Source organism: Glandiceps talaboti, chromosome 18, assembly GCF_964340395.1.
Source record: "Glandiceps talaboti chromosome 18, keGlaTala1.1, whole genome shotgun sequence".
In the NCBI taxonomy this organism is placed as follows: domain Eukaryota; kingdom Metazoa; phylum Hemichordata; class Enteropneusta; family Spengelidae; genus Glandiceps; species Glandiceps talaboti.
In genome coordinates this window covers 3,209,914-3,232,154 of record NC_135566.1, presented here as the reverse complement: position 1 = coordinate 3,232,154, position 22,241 = coordinate 3,209,914, and the positions used below count along the sequence as shown (strand labels likewise).

The following is a 22,241-nucleotide window of genomic DNA, read 5'->3' as shown; positions in this document are numbered from 1 at the left end:
CACACACACACACACACATACATGCACACTCCCATAAAAGGCAGTAAAACTCATGCAATCGTAAATGGTATATTTATGGTTGTTCTGTCCACCATTTGTATTTTTCACGGCCTAAAACATGTTTTAAGTTTTCTGGTGGTGAGACACTTCTTTGCTGATATCCCATTTACTTGTCTGCAAAATCTCAAGATGAATCTAAACATTTTCAACAAGAAGGAGTTAATATTTCACTTAACTTGAGAGGTTTCATACACAAATTCTGCTCTTTCCAACATAATGTACCTTTTCAATGAATTTTGCCCTTTAGTGGTGAATTATGGTCATGACAAATTTGCAAAAATAGATTACTCATAAAAAGATTGAAATTGGTAATATCTTTTGCATCTGTTTGAAGTCCTTGGAAAATAGATGCTTCATCAATATCATGTCCCTGACTACTGTTAGAGGGCGCTGTTCACTGGAAAGGACAGTTTCACCTTTGAACTACACCACTGCCATGTTTTTGCCACCACAAAAAAAATTGAATGTTGGCATGCCTATCTCTGTGACATTGCCAGCTAAGTACTTACAAAACATCATATGTAAAATATTATAGAGGATGTTTCCATTACTGTATAATTATAAAGTTTCGTAGTCGACTTGCGTAGATATTTGTTCATAAGAAACCAAGTGGTGTGACACGTGTGACACTGCGTGCTTCTACCCTACGCAGAGTAGAGATATGTCCAAGCACATCAACTGTACATATGTAGACAGCAGTATAACAGACCTTGACGGATAGTCAAAATAATGCATACTTATTAGAGAGATGTAACTAAACCAAGGTACAAAGCAAAGACTTTGAGCCGCTAGACGAAGTGTTCAATTGCACTGGATATCTGCCATGTGAGGCAAGTAACTACAGAATGCTTGATCATGAAGCTAGGGGTGCTACTGCCATCACTAGTAGCCACATCTTACAACCAAGACCACTGTTGTGTTATGTCTAAATACAGTCTGCTCATTATCATTATAAATGAATCAATGGTTAATTTTATATGCATTGATGAAAACACTGCTCAGTGAGAGACTGTGTGCCTATTCATGAGTCTGCAGTAAACATCAAGGTACGGAATGTGGCCCGTTAAAATAAACACCAAAAGTCTAAAGTGATACATTGTGCCCCTTTCACCCCTGAGTTAAATTTAACAGGTCAAAAGTCAACCTTGGCTGTTTAGTGGTGGCAGTGGGCTGTGTCAGTAGCTATCAGTAAAGAAATAGTCAGTGCAAATATAACTACTTAAGACCATTCTCATCATTCAATGTATTATAATACTCTTAATTTATTTGAATGTGGACTCTGTTAATGTCGTAGAGCTTTTTATATGAGGATATGGAACATTTGGAATATTTTTATTTACTAGGAAGCAGTGCCATTCATAATGTATTTATTGACAAGTTACCATAGTAACTATTTCTAAGGCAGAAGTGTAGAGACTTGTATGAATTTGAAAACTCTTGACTAGGTATGTAAATTAGTGTATGTATGTATGTATGTATGTATGTATGTATGTATGTGTGTGTGTGTGTGTATGTATGTATGTATGTATGTATGTATGTATGTGTATGTATGTGTGTGTGTATGTATGTATGTATGTATGTACTGTATGTGTGTGTGTATGTATGTATGTATGTATGTATGTATGTATGTATGTATGTACTGTATGTGTGTGTGTATGTGTATGTATGTATGTGTGTGTGTGTGTATGTATGTATGTATGTACTGTATGTGTGTGTGTGTATGTGTATGTATGTATGTGTGTGTGTATGTGTATGTATGTGTGTCTGTGTGTGTGTGTATGTGTATGTATGTGTGTGTGTGTGTCTGTGTGTGTGTGTGTGTATTTGTTTGTGTTCGTTGCTTTCCTCCATTATCAGAATTTACTTCTGATGGATTTGAGGCATAGCACATGGACACATCAGAATTTCTTTTTGCCATTGTGGTTAATGATTTAATGTGCCAGTAAAATTATTAAAATAATGGCTCTTTTCCAGTAGACGACAGGAGAACTTTCTCCAACTGTGTGACCGTATCATAAACTCTAAGGTTTCACATCCTGGTATTCAGATTGGGGGGGGGGGGGGATCAGCAACCATTTTCTGTCTGCTAAGTAGATATAAAATACCATTATGTGATGTAAAGTACCAGGATGTGTATTTTTCTGTTGTCTGAATTCACATTCAGAAATTATCGAAAAGTTCTTTTGTCCCAAAGGTCACAGTTCAGAGGTAAACTAGTACTTATGATATATCACTTCACTTCTACAATGCTCAGACTGTAGAACATTTGGGGAAAATAATGCGTTGGTGCACTTTGCTTGAAATACCAAAGTTTTTTACTTGCCTATGTTCCACAAGAAGTTGCAGAAGTCTTAATGCATTTCACTGAATATAAAATTATGAAAAAAAATGAGTACTTAATATCAAAATACAAAATGTCCTTGCGTTTATTCTTGTTTCCCTTCCCATGAATAGTAGTGAAGCAAAATACACTGCCTTCACTGTAAAATTTGCATTTAAAAAAAAAAGATTATTTTTTATACAAAGAATGTTTACGGCTGTGTGAAAGTGATAAGAGCGCGCTTGTATATTGTTTTTGTGTCATTTCAACCACTGTCAGTGTACAATCTGTATATTCTGTCCTATGGGTACTTTGAATAACAAATGCTTCCAAGTTTTATCTCTTTTGATGATGAGAGAGTTGGTAATTTTTTTCTATCACATTTTCTTTTCTTTTTTTTTAAACATCTAGTCTGTACAAATGATTTTATTGAAAAGTTTTTTTCATGAAATGGCTGTATGTGAGGTACAGAGGCAAATAAGTCAGATATTTGCATCAGTTCTGTAAAAAAAAGAATTTTTATTAATCATATAGGTACTTGGAGATCAAGATTTTCAAATAATCTTTATTAATTATATAGGTACTTGGAGATCAGGATTTTCATACAAGCTTCTTTATTAATTGTATAGGTACTTGGAAAACAGGATTTTCAAACACACCATCACATTATTAACTAGTGTGTGCCTAGTCTAGGCCTGCCAAACCAATGTTTTATCCTTATTAAGTCATTCTAGATTTCTGCTAACTCAATGTATCCAGTACAAGAAAAAAACAAAACAGAACACTTTTTTTCATGTATAATCGTGTTTTTATTTTGAATTGCAAAGAAAGCTGTTTAATAGCTCAATATTTTTTCTCTAATATTATTTGAATTGTAAATATATTGTATATGACCAATGGCAATACCTCTATGTTGATGGTAATATATTGTTGGGTGAGTGGCGAAAAATAAATGTGTTTGTGTCTTTTTATGTGCGTATTGTGTGTGACAATTACAAGTGTTTGAGTATGACATCATTTACAACCCATAATACCCAAAATGATTTCACTGATTTCAACCCAGTATGTGGTGTCTCTCAATGTATTCAATCTGTTTATAGGCTATAAGCAATTTTGTTAGTGCAAAACAAGTAGATAGTGCATATAGTGGATGACTAGAGTGTAAACATAGAATGCGATTGGCCTCGGAGACACCCTTCCTCCCCCCCCCCCCCCCCCAGCAATAATTAAATTATTGGCTCAGAACGTTGCCCATAGTACTTTGAAAGACGAAGATAAATATAAGGTCGCCTGTAGATGGCAGTATACAGCCCAAAAGTGCGATTTCTTCACAAAGGTCAAAAAAGGCGAAATTGGGGTACATTCGACTGCAAAAACGACTTATTGCGTAATAGTTGAAAAATGTCACTTTCTTTGTATTGTCGATGACAACAGGTGTTTGGGGCCCAAGTAAAGCATATTTTATGAGTTGTTAATGGTAAAACATTACATTTAGAAGAGTTTCGATGATTTATGAAAAATATATCTTTGAAATAATAACAGAAAATCCATTTTTATCATAAATTCCAAATTTCGTTCACATCCGATTGCATATAGGAGAATCTTGATATATTAGTTGATGTTGAGTACACACACAAATATCGTCTAAAATTATGAATATTAAAAAGGATAATTTTATTGCCTGAACATTTATAATTGGCTCTCAAACTGAATCCAAGCCTAGCAAAACGAAGATAAACATAAGGTCACCTGTAGATGGCAGTATACAGCCCAAAAGGCCCATTTCTTAACAAAGGTCAAATAACGCGAAATTGCGACCGTTTCGACTGCAAAAACGACTTATTGCGTAATAGTTGAAAAATGTCACTTTCTTTGTATTGTCATTGGCAACAGGTGTTTAGGGCCCAAGTAAAGCATATTTTATGAGTTGTTAATGGTAAAACATTACATTTAGAAGAGTTTCTATGATTTATGAAAAATATATCTTTGAAATAATAACAGAAAATCCATTTTTATCATAAATTCCAAATTTCGTTCACATCCGATCGCACAGGGGGGAATCTTGATGTATTATTTGATGTTAAGTACACACACACACAAATATCGTCTAAAATTATGAATATTAAAAAGGATAATTTTATTACCTGAACATTTATAATTGGCTCTCAAGCTGAATCCAAGCCTAGCAAAACGAAGATAAACATAAGGTCGCCTGTAGATGGCAGTATACAGCCCAAAAGTGCGATTTCTTCACAAAGGTCAAAAAAGGCGAAATTGGGGTACATTCGACTGCAGAAACGACTTATTGCGTAATAGTTGAAAAATGTCACTTTCTTTGTATTATCAACGGCAACAGGTGTTTAGGGCCCAAGTAAAACATATTTTATGAGTTGTTAATAGTAAAACATTACATTTAGAAGAGTTTCGATGATTTATGAAAAATATATCTTTGAAATAATAACAGAAAATCCATTTTTATCATAAATTCCAAATTTCGTTCACATCCGATCGCACAGGGGAGAATCTTGATATATTATTTGATGTTGAGTACACACACACACACAAATATCGTCTAAAATTATGAATATTAAAAAGGATAATTTTATTACCTGAACATTTATAATTGGCTCTCAAGCTGAATCCAAGCCTAGCAAAACGAAGATAAACATAAGGTCGCCTGTAGATGGCAGTATACAGCCCAAAAGTGCGATTTCTTCACAAAGGTCAAAAAAGGCGAAATTGGGGTACATTCGACTGCAAAAACGACTTATTGCGTAATAGTTGAAAAATGTCACTTTCTTTGTATTATCAACGGCAACAGGTGTTTAAGGCCCAAGTAAAGCATATTTTATGAGTTGTTAATGGTAAAACATTACATTTAGAAGAGTTTCTATGATTTATGAAAAATATATCTTTGAAATAATAACAGAAAATCCATTTTTATCATAAATTCCAAATTTCGTTCACATCCGATCGCACAGGGGAGAATCTTGATGTATTAGTTGATGTTGAGTACACACACACACAAATATCGTCTAAAATTATGAATATTAAAAAGGATAATTTTATTGCCTGAACATTTATAATTGGCTCTAGCAGCTGAATCCAAGCCTAGCAAAACGAAGATAAACATAAGGTCGCCTGTAGATGGCAGTATACAGCCCCAAAGTGCGATTTCTTCACAAAGGTCAAAAAAGGCGAAATTGGGGTACATTCGACTGCAAAAACGACTTATTGCGTAATAGTTGAAAAATGTCACTTTCTTTGTATTATCAACGGCAACAGGTGTTTAGGGCCCAAGTAAAACATATTTTATGAGTTGTTAATAGTAAAACATTACATTTAGAAGAGTTTCGATGATTTATGAAAAATATATCTTTGAAATAATAACAGAAAATCCATTTTTATCATAAATTCCAAATTTCGTTCACATCCGATCGCACAGGGGAGAATCTTGATATATTATTTGATGTTGAGTACACACACACACACACACAAATATCGTCTAAAATTATGAATATTAAAAAGGATAATTTTATTACCTGAACATTTATAATTGGCTCTCAAGCTGAATCCAAGCCTAGCAAAACGAAGATAAACATAAGGTCGCCTGTAGATGGCAGTATACAGCCCAAAAGTGCGATTTCTTCACAAAGGTCAAAAAAGGCGAAATCGGGGTACATTCGACTGCAAAAACGACTTATTGCGTAATAGTTGAAAAATGTCACTTTCTTTGTATTATCAACGGCAACAGGTGTTTAGGGCCCAAGTAAAACATATTTTATGAGTTGTTAATGGTAGAACATTACATTTAGAAGAGTTTCGATGATTTATGAAAAATATATCTTTGAAATAATAACAGAAAATCCATTTTTATCATAAATTCCAAATTTCGTTCACATCCAATCGCACAGGGGAGAATCTTGATATATTAGTTGATGTTGAGTACACACACACACACACACAAATATCATCTAAAATTATGAATATTAAAAAGGATAATTTTATTACCTGAACATTTATAATTGGCTCTCAAGCTGAATCCAAGCCTAGCAAAACGAAGATAAACATAAGGTCGCCTGTAGATGGCAGTATACAGCCCAAAAGTGCGATTTCTTCACAAAGGTAAAAAAAGGCGAAATTGGGGTACATTCGACTGCAAAAACGACTTATTGCGTAATAGTTGAAAAATGTCACTTTCTTTGTATTATCAATGGTAACAGGTGTTTAGGGCCCAAGTAAAGCATATTTTATGAGTTGTTAATGGAAAAACATTACATTTAGAAGAGTTTCGATGATTTATGAAAAATATATCTTTGAAATAATAACAGAAAATCCATTTTTATCATAAATTCCAAATTTCGTTCACATCCGATCGCACAGGGGAGAATCTTGATATATTAGTTGATGTTGAGTACACACACACAAATATCGTCTAAAATTATGAATATTAAAAAGGATAATTTTATTACCTGAACATTTATAATTGGCTCTCAAGCTGAATCCAAGCCTAGCAAAACGAAGACAAACATAAGGTCGCCTGTAGATGGCAGTATACAGCCCAAAAGTGCGATTTCTTCACAAAGGTCAAAAAAGGCGAAATTGGGGTACATTCGACTGCAAAAACGACTTATTGCGTAATAGTTGAAAAATGTCACTTTCTTTGTATTATCAATGGTAACAGGTGTTTAGGGCCCAAGTAAAGCATATTTTATGAGTTGTTAATGGTAAAACATTACATTTAGAAGAGTTTCGATGATTTATGAAAAATATATCTTTGAAATAATAACAGAAAATCCATTTTTATCATAAATTCCAAATTTCGTTCACATCCGATCGCACAGGGGAGAATCTTGATATATTAGTTGATGTTGAGTACACACACACATACACAAATATCATCTAAAATTATGAATATTAAAAAGGATAATTTTATTACCTGAACATTTTATAATTGGCTCTCAAGCTGAATCCAAGCCTAGCAAAACGAAGATAAACATAAGGTCGCCTGTAGATGGCAGTATACAGCCCAAAAGTGCGATTTCTTCACAAAGGTCAAAAAAGGCGAAATTGGGGTACATTCGACTGCAAAAACGACTTATTGCGTAATAGTTGAAAAATGTCACTTTCTTTGTATTATCAATGGTAACAGGTGTTTAGGGCCCAAGTAAAGCATATTTTATGAGTTGTTAATGGAAAAACATTACATTTAGAAGAGTTTCGATGATTTATGAAAAATATATCTTTGAAATAATAACAGAAAATCCATTTTTATCATAAATTCCAAATTTCGTTCACATCCGATCGCACAGGGGAGAATCTTGATATATTAGTTGATGTTGAGTACACACACACAAATATCGTCTAAAATTATGAATATTAAAAAGGATAATTTTATTACCTGAACATTTATAATTGGCTCTCAAGCTGAATCCAAGCCTAGCAAAACGAAGATAAACATAAGGTCGCCTGTAGATGGCAGTATACAGCCCAAAAGTGCGATTTCTTCACAAAGGTCAAAAAAGGCGAAATTGGGGTACATTCGACTGCAAAAACGACTTATTGCGTAATAGTTGAAAAATGTCACTTTCTTTGTATTATCAATGGTAACAGGTGTTTAGGGCCCAAGTAAAGCATATTTTATGAGTTGTTAATGGTAAAACATTACATTTAGAAGAGTTTCGATGATTTATGAAAAATATATCTTTGAAATAATAACAGAAAATCCATTTTTATCATAAATTCCAAATTTCGTTCACATCCGATCGCACAGGGGAGAATCTTGATATATTAGTTGATGTTGAGTACACACACACATACACAAATATCATCTAAAATTATGAATATTAAAAAGGATAATTTTATTACCTGAACATTTTATAATTGGCTCTCAAGCTGAATCCAAGCCTAGCAAAACGAAGATAAACATAAGGTCGCCTGTAGATGGCAGTATACAGCCCAAAAGTGCGATTTCTTCACAAAGGTCAAAAAAGGCGAAATTGGGGTACATTCGACTGCAAAAACGACTTATTGCGTAATAGTTGAAAAATGTCACTTTCTTTGTATTATCAATGGTAACAGGTGTTTAGGGCCCAAGTAAAGCTTATTTTATGAGTTGTTAATGGTAAAACATTACATTTAGAAGAGTTTCGATAATTTATGAAAAATATATCTTTGAAATAATAACAGAAAATCCATTTTTATCATAAATTCCAAATTTCGTTCACATCCAATCGCACAGGGGAGAATCTTGATATATTAGTTGATGTTGAGTACACACACACAACTATCGCCTAAAATTATGAATATTAAAAAGGATAATTCTATTGCCTGAACATTTATAATTGGCTCTCAAGCCAAATCCAAGCCTAGCAAACGAAGATAAACATAAGGTCGCCTGTAGATGGCAGTATACAGCCCAAAAGGCCCATTTCTTCACGAAGGTCAAATAACGCGAAATTGCGACCGTTTCGACTGCAAAAACGACTTATTGCGTAATAGTTGAAAAATGTCACTTTTTTGTTGGCAGTAATAAAACGTCTCCATGGCCGAGGCAAATCATATTTTAGATTTATAATAGAAAACATGAACTTTTGAGTAGATTCTAGATAATTGAGGATACAATATATAAAAAAAATTCATAGAAAATAAACGGAAAATCTCATACTTTCTTTATACTTTCAAGATATCTTTCGAATCTGAACGCATCCTAGTTTTTGTATCTTTTTGTGTTTTGACTAGGAAACCACATCGACTTCCATTGTAAACTTTTTAAGTTTATATGTGGCAATAAAATTATTATTATTATTATTATTATTATTATTTATGATAGTTTTCATAGTCTGGTTGATGCTGAATACATAAAAACACAAAAATAGAACAATAGAAAATATTTGTTGTTTGAACAAATATATATACTAATGATATATGGAAGACAGGGGAGGACAGCGAATGTATGAAAAAGTATTGTGACCGACGAGTATCTTATTTTGGGGTCGAAGTAAGTTTTAAATTAATTTAAAGTAAAATGAAATAAAATTCTGACCTACCTTATAGCCTATTTTCTGAATGTCATGTTATCGGAAACAAACATATTTTTTTGTGTTTTGCCTTATTGACAACATTATAAAAAGTGTCTGTGATATGAAAATGATAATGGTTTCTGTGTCATTCATTCATTCATTCATTCATTCACACATACAGTACATATATATATACACACACTCACCATATATTCATACATACATACATACATACATACATACATACATACATACATACATACATACATACATACATTTGATACATACATACATACATACATACATTTGATACATACATACATACATACATACATACATACATACATACATACATACATACATACATACATACATACATACAGACAGAGAGAGAGACACACCTATCTACCATGCCTATATTACTTTTTTAACATACAGTTCAATTAACATAAAAAGTGTTCCCCAAGGTTTAAAACATTGTTGTATTAAGATATTATGTGCATACAATGAAGTAATACATCAGCCATTAATGAGACAAACAGGTCATGAATATGATTTCAAGTTTTATTACATTTCTCAAACATAAGTGGGCTTACAGACTAATAACTCGATAAAAAACCTGAAATAGCTCAATAGATCAATAGTATCAATGGCTATGGCAATGGCTGATAGACCTTCAGAAAGGTGACATGAACACAAACTAAAACTACTATTGTGATGTGTTGATGTAAGCTATCAATGGACATTAGTGATGTAATTATAATTGCAGTTGGACAGCGTCTCTGATAAAAGGAGTCTTTTTAGACTTCCATGATATTCCAGTCTGCATTTTAGGAGACTTCCAGTGTTTACACTGTCTTGATTATAGGGTGATTTTAACCAGATAACCAAGGTGCCACTAGTACTAGCACCCTCTAGTGTAATCTACCATATGCAACTACAATACTGAATACCCATGTATCTTAGTTTCTCAATACTTAGTTTTGTTGGTGTAACATGTAATAGAAGGGTACAACAACCAGTCTATATTATCACCAAAGACAGAACACTTCAGAGCCCATTCAAGTAAAATATCTCCTGAAGTACACCATCTACAGTGATCATGATTAGATCTTGTAATACCATCCCAAACTTCTTCTATGAGAGCAGTGTTTGACTACCCCAACAGTTTTTACCATTCTATGAAAACTTTACCAAAACTTCTTGGAATAACTCTGACAAATCAAAGTTTCTATTTTGCACATCTCATTTGACCATGACTTCTATTACATAATAGTTTGACAAATGAAATATTTAATTATAATTTTAATCTGTCATTTCTCAAGATTATTGATTATTTGGGCCAACATGAGATATTGTATTTATGTATATATTATTAAATATTTAAATAATATGTAAATACTATTCTCAGAACCCATTATTACATATGTACCTGGTAAAGTGATTACTTGTATTGTAATGGCGTGCACATTCTAGTGGTATTTTCACTGGCAGTGCAATACCAAAAACATTATAGCATACCTGCATGATATGAGGGCATGATTGTTCGTTGTAATGAAATAATGCATGACTGCACATATCATAATAAAGAAATTATTTGCTATTTCAGATAAACATATGTAATAATAACAGAACCCCTAGATGCATGACTACCAGTGTTGGTACTTGGGGGTATTTGTGTTTGTGTTTGCAGTGTTTTCTGCTGCACTTTCAGTTGTTATGCTCTTTAAGGTATGACCACAGAGCACATACGGCCACAAAATACACTACAAGCACTGGTGCAAATACCCAGAGTACACCACTCATATACTCATATATCATGGGTTCTGTCACAGCATTGTAATCATGTTGATTTGTCCCTTGAAATGACTATTATTAAATCTCCATATAATGCTGTCAGGTTTATGCATGTATATTTTCTCAATGATCCTAAATTTTGGTGTCAACTCACAAATTGCATCAGTCAATAATGCGTACAATTAATCCATTGCTATACCGTAATCTCACAGTTGCTAGTGATGATTAAACAAGTTTCAGTAAACAGAATATATACATGTATGTTGTTCTTAAAGGAACACAAGCTGAGTTTATACATGTATAGGTGTAGTTTTTACTGCGTACTAGCACTGTTGAATCATAGACAGTAGAGGGGAGATCTCCCCTCTACTGTCTATGGTTGAATGTACTAATTCAGCACGTTTAACTACCACCTCCAATTAATTGAACTCAAACCTGATATAACTCATAAATGATCCGATGACGTAATTCATGATTATGTATAAAAAAAGGTTCAGGACATTCGAATTATGCAATCAACTGTTCTAACAATCTCAGATGACAATTGTGATGTTGTAAAAGACATGCATCAACATTTAACATTATACTAGAATGTCATTTTACCTAAGTATTTTCACTTATAAACTCAGCTTGTGAACACAAAATATTTTACACATTCTTTTTCAGATCTGGCTCATGAACACTTTAGAGGTGTCACCATGGTAACGACCTGTGACCTCTTTGAAGATATATAACTATACTAATGACCTTTGACCTTCTCAAGGTGGATTATTTGAGTGAATTAAAACCTTAATAATGACTTGTCACTCTTTATTCCTTGACTACAGGAGGTTTATAATCATCTTTAACAACTTCTGATAAAGCCTTGGCATACAGCTCATGACGACCAGTCATCTAAAAAAAGACGAGAACAAAATAATTTAGTCTGAGATAAAACTTACTGGGACTAACCTTTCAACATTATATGGATTTTGGCATCATCTCATCATCTTTGCTGACAATCTGAGGTTTTCTATTTACCAGTTTGTTTTTTTAGCAGGATATCGATGAGACTTTGTTCAAAGATCGACTTTGAGACAACCATTTATTATTTTTTAGACTTTGACAGATTTTATTCTAGATCTGGACTTTAGTGAAGATTCTGATGAAATCTGGGTATTACTACTGTTATCAGCCTTCAAGCTCCAGCACTTGAGGGCGTCCTTCTTTGGTTTTTGTGTGTATGCAGTAACTGTCTAATTAGAATAATGGCTGAGCATCGGCGCAGGTTGGTACTCTTCTCAGTTCTCCCTCTACTTACTGTCAACAATGATGGCCAAGAACCATAATATGCATATATGTCTTGCGACATTTGTCAGGGTCACATGTATGTCATGTGACATTTACTCGTCAGGGTCACATGTATATCATGTGATATTTGTTATCGGGTCACATCATAACACTAATTAGTCATTTAATCACATGTATGTCATGTGACATTTATTAATCATTCAGTCATGTGTATGTCATGTGATATAACAAGCATTACAGTATTCATAACTTACCTTAAATCCCCATTTATCGTTAATCTGTCGGATTAGATTCAGGTCCATCTCAGTGACAAGGAGTCCATCCTGAGTACGACTTAATCCCTGATAAAGCAAAATTACAAATACCATTAGTAATCCACAAAGATTCCCAGGTTCTCACATTAGTGCAGTCAGAAGTAGAACGTATGACCATTCTTTTGATCTGGACCAAATTGTTTGTAACTATGCCAGAAACTGTTTTTCAGACATAAATTCTAATCCTAATCAAAACAGAACCTTTTAATAATGATGGGCCCATACCATTCAAAACCTGATACTCTATCTTTAGGGTGTAACTACATAGTTACAAAAATGAAGTCATTCAAGGGTTCAACATTTGTACTCCGAACCCATTATAGATTGCCTGGTGAAAAATGTCCCATTAAAACACAGAGAACACACCTCAGTCCTTTGTTATCATAGTTTGTAGGTGTTTGAAATATTCATAGATTGTTATTCAATATTTTACCAATGTATAAACTTACTGGTGTACGACTGCCATCTGGTGCTGCTATGTAACTAGAACCTGTCAAAATAGAATGAAAAGTTAATTCTGGGACTTCATTACATGTTTTAAAGGGAATGCCACTCCAGGAAATAAAAGGTATTTTCATAAACTTTGGGTTCTTGAGAGTCATTTCATGATTTCACATCCCATAATTTTCTCTCGGTTGCCAAGAAACATCAAATTGAATCTCTCCTTCATTGTTGTCAGTGGAACAGCATTGCATCATGGGTCCTAGCAGACATGATTATTCATTAGATGCACATGTGAAGGTAGTATGCTCTTATGAGTCACAGGTATTCGGGTAGGTTACACCTATTGCCCTTGGACAATATACAACAGGCAAAAAATACATGTACTTTTACTTTGTTTTAAAAGAGATGGTGTGTGGAATGAACACAAAAAGTTTGACACTTTGATGTGGTCTGTTTCAGTGGTCTCCCCAGGTTAGACTGCAAGGATGGTGACTAATTTGCATAATTATTTACATATCAATAACATGGTAATTTACATAACAATCAGCATATAATAATATGCATGTCTTCAATATTAAAACATACTTTGATATATTTATAGTTAATACATTCACACATGGAAATTGGGTTCAGCCATTTCTCTTCTTGTGAAAGTATTATTATAACATTGTTATTCAAAGATTACTACAGCTAGAGGACAGTAGAACACTCCTAAAGTACGGCAGAATTCTGCCAAGAATGATCGTCGAGGTTGCAAGGATGTAATTAGCACCATACTTTCTCTATAGTAGCGACAACACTGCGATTAAAGAGTTTTGTAAGGCATGACACATTCCTATATGTAGAGCAAGATAACATTGTGTAAGTTACTAGTATTTTGTCAAAACTTACCATAGAATTCTCCAAAATCTTTGTGTGCTGCAAATAAATAAATAAGCAAAATTTAAGTGAAATATATGTATTAGAGATTTCTTTTCAATTGTACCTGCCGATAACAAAGTTTATTTGACAGTAGTTGTGTGAGTGCAGTGCTGTTACATTTTTGTGTTTTTAGGAAATACTAGGTCTGTTTAGATTCTGGATATTAACATCGGGTTGTCGGTGGCCGAGTGGTTAAACCACTTGCCTCTTACCACTGCAGTCGGGGTTCGAACCCCATTCAGGGTTCGATTAAATTTACCACGCTGTAAGTAAGATGAGTGTCGTTCAGTTTGACTCTACCGACCAACGCAGGTTTTCCCCGGGTACTCCGGTTTCCTCCTGCATTAACACTGAACCCATGAGGGATGGCCCTCACTGGACTTCTTGGGAGACAAGTGTTTATATGCTTAAAGAACTATCCAGTATAAATAAATAAAGATTATTATTTTGAAAGTACAAAATAACTGTTGAGTATGAATTACACTGAACAATGTCAATGTATACTTCCATTTTCACTTACATTTCATGACAAACAATCCTCAGATTTTATATTGTGTCTCAATTTCAATAGTTGTTGCGTTTTACAGCAAAAAAAGTTGACGAATAAGACATGTAATCATAAAACAACTACTTTGTAGTTTGAATATATATTAATATCTCTTGTTACTATCTCATATATGTCTTCTTCAGTCTTTAAAAGCAAAAATTAAATCATTTCTAAAATTCTTTCATACCTTTTTTGCCATCAGCTGAAGTGAACTCATTCTCAAATACTTCCTGGAAAAAGAAAAAGACTTAAGTTTATACATTGGTTGAATGGTGACTTGAGGATGGTGATTTAGATCCACACAATGTACTTGAATCATAGACAGTGGAGGGGAGAAATGAACAAACATGCAGACACATGCACACACATATGCAAACACACACATACACACACAAAGCACAGGCAGACACACAAACAAAGCACACGCCTATTTTTGGGTGCGGACCCAAAATCAATTTGATTGGCTATATTACACCATACTATGTGTATTATCCACAGGTGATTCAATACTGTTCAGGGTGTACAATATTATGATTTAAAGTCATTATATCAAACAGAACAGTTTCACAAAACAGTCCAGTTGCAGCCAGTGCAGCTTTAAAGAGACATGGTCTGCAACTTGTAAGTATTTTTTGTCATTTTTGTTTCCAAATAAAAGGTTACTTATATTTTACCCTTCACTGTCACTTGTTTAATGACTAGTAGTCACAGACAAAACTCCCACCTATTAACTGATGTGATACTGTATTCTTATACTGTATGAATAAAATGACGTCATTTCATACTTATAATTTAGACTACAGTATCATAGCAGTTTATATGGTAGGAGTTTTGCCAGAGGCTGCTGGTTGTTAGACAAGTGATAGCAAATGGTAAAATACAAATAACCTTTTATTTTGAAACAAAAATCACATTCTCACAAACCAGAGTTATTATTTCTTCCACTACACTTTGAAATAAGGTAGGGACCGGCTCGTCAAGAATGGTGCTGTAAAATGATTGTGGTTTGTGATGATGAAAAATCACAAAAAATACTTGATACCTACCGTGCCTACTCTATTAATACCAGCAGTAAAACAAGTGTTGGCAATGGCAGCATTACGAGCTTCAATTGGCCACATTGGTTCACTGAAATAGTTGAAAACAAATCACCTTAATTACCCACACTGCACTGGTTCACGTAAATAAATCAAATCAAATAACTATCATATAAATCAAAGATTGAAAATAATAGAAAACTGTGTATTCCTATAGTCTGAAAGATCCAGTTGTTGTTTCGCTATGTAAATCACTCACTACCCATTACTTGCTACTCATTACTCAGGTTAAACATATTACATAAATGGAAACAATTGTATTTCTACCAATCACGTCATTGGGGCATTAGTCACAACTAACATACAGTAAATTATAGTATAGGAGAGCAGGAAGCCTATCTGTACAACCCGGTAAACTAACCAGTTTTATGGGATAGGTGTATTATCATAAATTTATTGCCTGGCTACGAGGGCAATAGCAGACGTCTATTACCATGACAGCTGTTATGTAGAAACTTTGGGTCTTGGGATTTCAACATAACTGCAGAAGGGGTAATATGATGTCTACTAGTGCCCAAATAAGGTCAGGCAATAAGTGTTTTATATCAAATCCCATTCTCAGGTACATATTCTTTACATCAATCCCTGACAAATCTTCTGTGCTACATGAATATTGCCCTAGGGGAAATAGAATGTGAATAGTGCCCCATTATGCAAATTTTGGTCACTACGAGTCTATGGGTCAGTAGTCCATGTGATACCACCTAAGCCAATCACTGAAGGCTATATGAACATGATGTGTTATACTGTAATGCCAGGTGGCACTTGAGGGCGCTATTTGCCAATACATGAAGTATTACCTGAGAGCACCAACAGTGGCCGATGGATTGAAGATAATCTCAGCACCATTGACTGCATACATAAACCAGTTCAAGGGATGGTGACGACCATAGCAGATATTAATGGCTATCTTACCTATGATTGGACAGAAAAAATAATCATGAACGATGTTGGTTATATTATACACAAAAATCACAAAGTTTTCAGGAATTGTATTTTCACTAGTATGTTTTTTAACACTTAGGTATATGATACAATAAAACAATCACATTGAAAGATGTCAGTTATATCACAACAAAAAAATCACAATGATTTAAAGAAGTTGTATTTTCAATGGCACATTTGGTTTCATAATGATCAAAAATTTGTTACTAGGCGTTCCCTCTAAGAATATGACAATAATATATAAGTTGGAATAGTTGACTGGATGTGCAATGGGTACACATTTGTATTCTAGCTTGGAAGTAAGAGTTAAGGATAAGTTAGAGTAAGGAATAGGTCATATCCCATAAGGGGGCAAGATCAATTTCCATGTAGGATGAAAAACCAGTCTTTTACTTAGGCTTAAGACCCCCCCCCCCAAAAAAAAAAAAAAAAAAAAGATAAAAAAGAAGATAAAAAAGAAGAAAATTGAAAATCGTTTCAGACAGCACAATCAATTTCAAATCAGTGTAATAGTATGTAGTGATATGAATACAAAGCCAGTATGTGGTGAGGAAAAAATAACTTTTATTGAAAGTTTAGTGTACTTGAGTACCATGCCTTTACTATAAAAAAAATTCTTCCATTTCTTGATTTGACAATTTTTTAGAAATATTTGTATTTCGGGGTACAAAACAGATTCCGTTAAAAGCAAAATTCATTTTGTACGATGAGAACTAAAATGGTTCAACCCCAATCCTCACCCCCACCCCCAAACTAAAGAATTATTTTTTTTTCATCCTACTTTGATTTATTGATCTTACCCCTAACATAAAATAAAACTTATTTGTAATGTTGAACATGAGGGGCCAATTATTTACATCGGTCAAAAAATTACTTGAATCTGTGTGACGGTGATAAGTATACAACAAATGCAGTATCTGGAGCTACTTACCAAATTGTGTTTCAAATACCCTGTGTCCTGTGTTACCTTCCATGTAGTATGTGGACTAGGGAGGAGAAATAAGAGGTCAAAAATCACATTCAATAAAATGGACTAGATATACAGTTTTGTCATTTTTGATATCATGATACAAGATCTGATTTCATTCACATAATTTACATGTCACACAAAGATTTACCGAGTGATGTTATTCATTAATCAAAGTAGAATTTCATTATGAAGTACCAAGAATTGCATTCTATTTGTTTAGGTAAGGTTTGAGAGTTTTCTTTTAGAACTTGAGGGCTGTGGTGTATATAAAGAGGAGTAGTTTGGTTTGTGTATGATGGTAACACTTAGTCACAAACAGCTGGTTCACAATCTGAGGGCAACCTTAGCTACATATAAATGCAATGATGGCGAATCAATTGAGAAATTCATTTGAGAAATTCATTAATCTCCATTGTCTCGTTGAGATTAACATCATCCGAAAACTTCTGAATTGCCCCATAAACTGTTCACAACAATGAACCATATACGATGGAAAGAGAAGGACAGGAACCGGCTGCAAAACATCAAAGGAAGGAAATTGTTTATTTGAGTGATGTGGGTTGGTATTAAATTATGTTGAGTGTATTCATTAAAATCATACTCAAGTATTAACAGTCACTGATAAGTCAAAATTCTATCAAAAGTGAAATTGTACATAAGTATACCTCATTAAAATCACCAATTCTTGGAATGTGGTTTTTCCTGCTTTTACCCAATACTGTACCAGTGTTGGAAATAACAACTGAGAAATAAACACAAATAGAACTATAATTACTCTCAAAGGTTAATATCTAAATATATTCATGTAGACATGATTTTATTAAAATGTGTTAGATGTGTCCAGTGTGTGAAATTAACGGATTCTGGGCTATCGTTGATGTCATAAAATCACTGTTGGTCATAAGGGCGGCCTTACTTAGTTCTATGTTTTCCATGACTGTTTATTTCTACAACCTCCTTGAAAAATGTCAGTCATTTATAGTTTAGTGAATATGTATATAGTAATGGATGGTGCTTCACAAACTGTCAGTATACCAGAGTGTTTGTGTGTGGAACATCACCAGCAACTGTCTTCTATGTCTACATAAACACCTGTCTTACAAATATTGTTCATGAGAGCTATGGTTTGGATAATACATACCTGCAGTGTTGGCAAGTATTTCACCATGGTTGTAGTCTCTCTCCAATATAGGTGATATTATAACCATATTGTATCTTTTAGCAAGCTGTGTAAAAGAGATTAAATATAAAACTACGAGTCAAAAATGGATGTCCCTCAATTTTCCATTCATTTTTTAGTATTCTGAAGAAGGCTATCTCTGTAAAGCTGAAACGTTGCAATACAGATTTTATCTGCCTATTTCACATCTGAGAAAGCCACGTCTTGTTCATCAAAGGGGAACACAACTCAAGCAAACAAAGGTATTTTTGTAAACTTTGGTTTCTGGAAAGTCAATTCATGATTTCACATCCCATAATTTTCATTTCGTTGCCAAGAAACACCAACTTGAAATTCTTTTTCACCTCTGTTGTTCTTTCACTGATGCACCAAAGCATGGTGGGTATTAGCATACACGAATATTCATTAGATGAACACTGAATATTCATGACTTTATCTGAAGAATGTAAGCTCTGAGGAGTTATGAATATTCAGTGTGCATCTGTATTATTTACACTTTAGCGAAAATAACAACTTAAAAGAAAGACTAATTTTATATGGTGATGACTTTTAAAAATCTCATTTTTTCCCCTTAATTTTGTTTTTGTAATTCTTTATGGTTAGACTGTCCTTACCTCCTGACAAAATTTGGTAGTAATTCCAGTTTCTGCTGACTCAGCAAATTCACCCCATGGTTGTTTTTCGCGAGTACAAAATGCAAACGGCATGGCTGGAAACACAAATATATCAAATAGCAATGATGCATAAGTCAGTTATTCAAATGATTATTTAAATTAGCTACCTCATTTACATATCTAAGTTTTTTACAGTTGTTTTATTGTTTCTTCATATTGTTATATATGGACCAATCTTGGATTAGGATTAAAGTATTTTTAAAACAGCTAGTGTCAATTACCAATCCTCTCCATGTATATCCAGTCATTTCTATCATACTGTGTTGATGTTGTTTTGCATCTTTTCAAGTTTTACTACATATTGTGTATGTGTATGCTGTATACTGGCTTTAGTTTTAAAAAATGGGGACTCACTTACAGAGACTGTGACATTTCAAGTGATATTGAACTTTAAGACAGAGAAACCAGATTCTGATGACAAGCACTGACTGTCCTGACCAGACCTGAATGAATCGACTAAACTGATTGACTGACTGCCTGATTGACTTTGACTGACGTACTCTGACCTGACCTGACCTGACCTGACTGACTGTTTCTAACTGAACTGATCTGGACTGGCCAGATTGACTGACTAACTGACTCTGATTAACCTGACCTGATCTGACCTGATCTGACTGACTGATTCAAACTGACCTGGTTTGAACTGGCCTGACTGACTGACCGACCGACCGAGTGACAGATAATTCAGAATATTTGACAGGCACACTTACTCCATGCTTCCTGGAAACATATTATATTGACATTACACAGAGCTGCTGCCTCAACCATTTCACCAATACGCTGATGTAAAGCTTCAACCTGTCAATCAAAAACAAAATAAAGTGTAAGTCATGGTATATTATACAACTATTGAGGGCACTAGTAGAATATCTATTTACTGCAATGGCTGTTATGTAGCAACTACTTCCCAAGGCTGAGAGCTGAGGTAAATAGTTACGACATAACATCATGAGGGATAACAGATATCTACTATAGTGTCTAAATAGTTGCTACATAACATCATGAGGGGTAACAGATATCTAGTATAGTGTCTGAATAAGATCACACTATTAATGAAATGTTTTATAACACATCATATTCTCAGGCACATATTATTTGTATAGTCAAAGCAAATCACTCATAAGACTTCCGTGCTACATGAATAGTGCCCTAGGGAAAATAGAATGCAACTAGTGCCTATATATGCAAATTGGATAGTCCATACCATGTGATATGAAATTAAATCATACATTATTATAATACATTATTTCTGCTCACTCACATGATGCAATAACCCAAGGCAAAGATATTAAAGGCACAAGATCACAAATCGCAAGTAATTGTAGGTGATGTAAAATCATGAAATTACTCTCTAGAACCCATACTTTATGAAAATGTCTCTATTTCCTGGAGAGGCGTTCCCCTTTAACACTATAATATTTTAAAAAGTACATATGATAAATTTCTTTACCTGTTCAAGTACAGGTGCTGTTGTTGGCAGCACAATCTTGTTTTGTATCAAACCAACACGTACAACCCTAGGTGGACGCAACTGCTCCTTTGCAGCCGTCATACAGTAACCTTGAATCTCAAATTTCTTTTCTTCTGCCAACTTCAGTGCTTCTGCAGGTATATCCAATTTGCTGATATAAAAAATGGGAATTTAGCATTTTTCATAAATATTTGAAATGTACGAATTTGCATTGCGAATGGTTGTTTAGCAGTCATCCAATTCACACGTCTGTATGAATTAGTTTGTTTGTTTGTTTGTTTGGTTTTTTGACAAACAATATGTGTTCTGTCGCAATCAATATATAAGCGCTAACACATTACAATTTTCGAGTGCCATGTTGAATTTAACCTATATGCATGATGCCCAATTTGTGTGTGTGTGTGAATCAGATGACTGTACATAGCACTTTAAATAAAGCTGGCAGACTTTTTCCAGATATATTTCAAGTGCTAAGATTGTAGGCTAATCATACTAGGCTACTGTATCAAACAGAAGCTCGTTGTAAGAATTTTTTTTTTTAATTTCAGTTCAAAGTTCATTTGAAGAATAGAGGAAAAGTTATCATGGAGATAAATTTGACGTGTCCCATTCATCATCCAGCACAGCATGTCACACTTATCACATTTTGACAGATGTGTTTATGTGGTGTGTGAAATGATTTATGTATAACTTGTCGTGCACATCCCTCTCAGTTAGTACACGTCCAAATCCCACCCCCTGTCTATGAGAACTTGTAGAAAGTTTTCTTATAGAGGTTGTCATTGTAATGCATGTACACTGGAAAACCAATCAATCACTCAAGCCCGGCCACATCGCAATTTCAACAAGTTGTTTATAGTTTTGGTGAACCCTGCTAACTCTGCCAAAAAGACGGTAAAATCAAAACCATCCTCCAGAAAATTACCTTGGCATCTTCCCGTACAGGATCCTCTGTACCTCTTTGAGTTTGTCGGCGGGAACATGCTCGGAAAGAAGCTGATCAAGGCTGTGGAACGCTTCTGCCATGTTGCAAGCAAATGTATATTCCAGAGTAGCAGACTTAAATCAAATGACCTTCGACACAGGGACCTAAATTTCCCATCAGGCGATTGGATGATCCTATCCGATCATGTGTCTTGCGCAGTGTGTGTATCACAGGCGTTTTTTTTTCTAATTTTATACAACTCTT

At 34.1% G+C, this 22,241-nt stretch overlaps 1 protein-coding gene across 1 annotated transcript; it reads right to left on the bottom strand.

Moving 5' to 3' along the window:
• Nucleotides 1-9,982: 9,982 nt before the first annotated feature.
• Nucleotides 9,983-22,101, bottom strand: LOC144448831 (beta-ureidopropionase-like). The gene is made up of 14 exons (XM_078139139.1): nucleotides 21,978-22,101; nucleotides 21,032-21,203; nucleotides 20,292-20,379; nucleotides 19,522-19,616; nucleotides 18,869-18,953; nucleotides 18,393-18,469; nucleotides 17,689-17,743; nucleotides 16,613-16,727; nucleotides 15,762-15,843; nucleotides 14,903-14,945; nucleotides 14,139-14,165; nucleotides 13,253-13,293; nucleotides 12,744-12,830; nucleotides 9,983-12,093 (listed from the first exon to the last, which is right to left on the bottom strand). Exons 1-14 carry the CDS (start codon nucleotides 22,076-22,078, stop codon nucleotides 12,010-12,012), a joined length of 1,152 nt encoding a protein of 383 aa, XP_077995265.1. The 5' UTR covers nucleotides 22,079-22,101; the 3' UTR covers nucleotides 9,983-12,009.
• Between the last annotated feature and the right edge of the window lie 140 nt (nucleotides 22,102-22,241).

Excerpts from the sequence above, each read along its gene's own strand:
- LOC144448831 (XM_078139139.1), bottom strand. The coding sequence starts at position 22,078 with ATGGCAGAAGCGTTCCACAGCCTTGATCAGCTTCTTTCCGAGCATGTT. Across the intron at positions 21,204-21,977 it reads CTGTACGGGAAGATGCCAAG|CAAATTGGATATACCTGCAG; the intron begins GTAATTTTCTGG and ends TTTTTATATCAG. Across the intron at positions 20,380-21,031 it reads CAGCACCTGTACTTGAACAG|GTTGAAGCTTTACATCAGCG; the intron begins GTAAAGAAATTT and ends TTTGATTGACAG.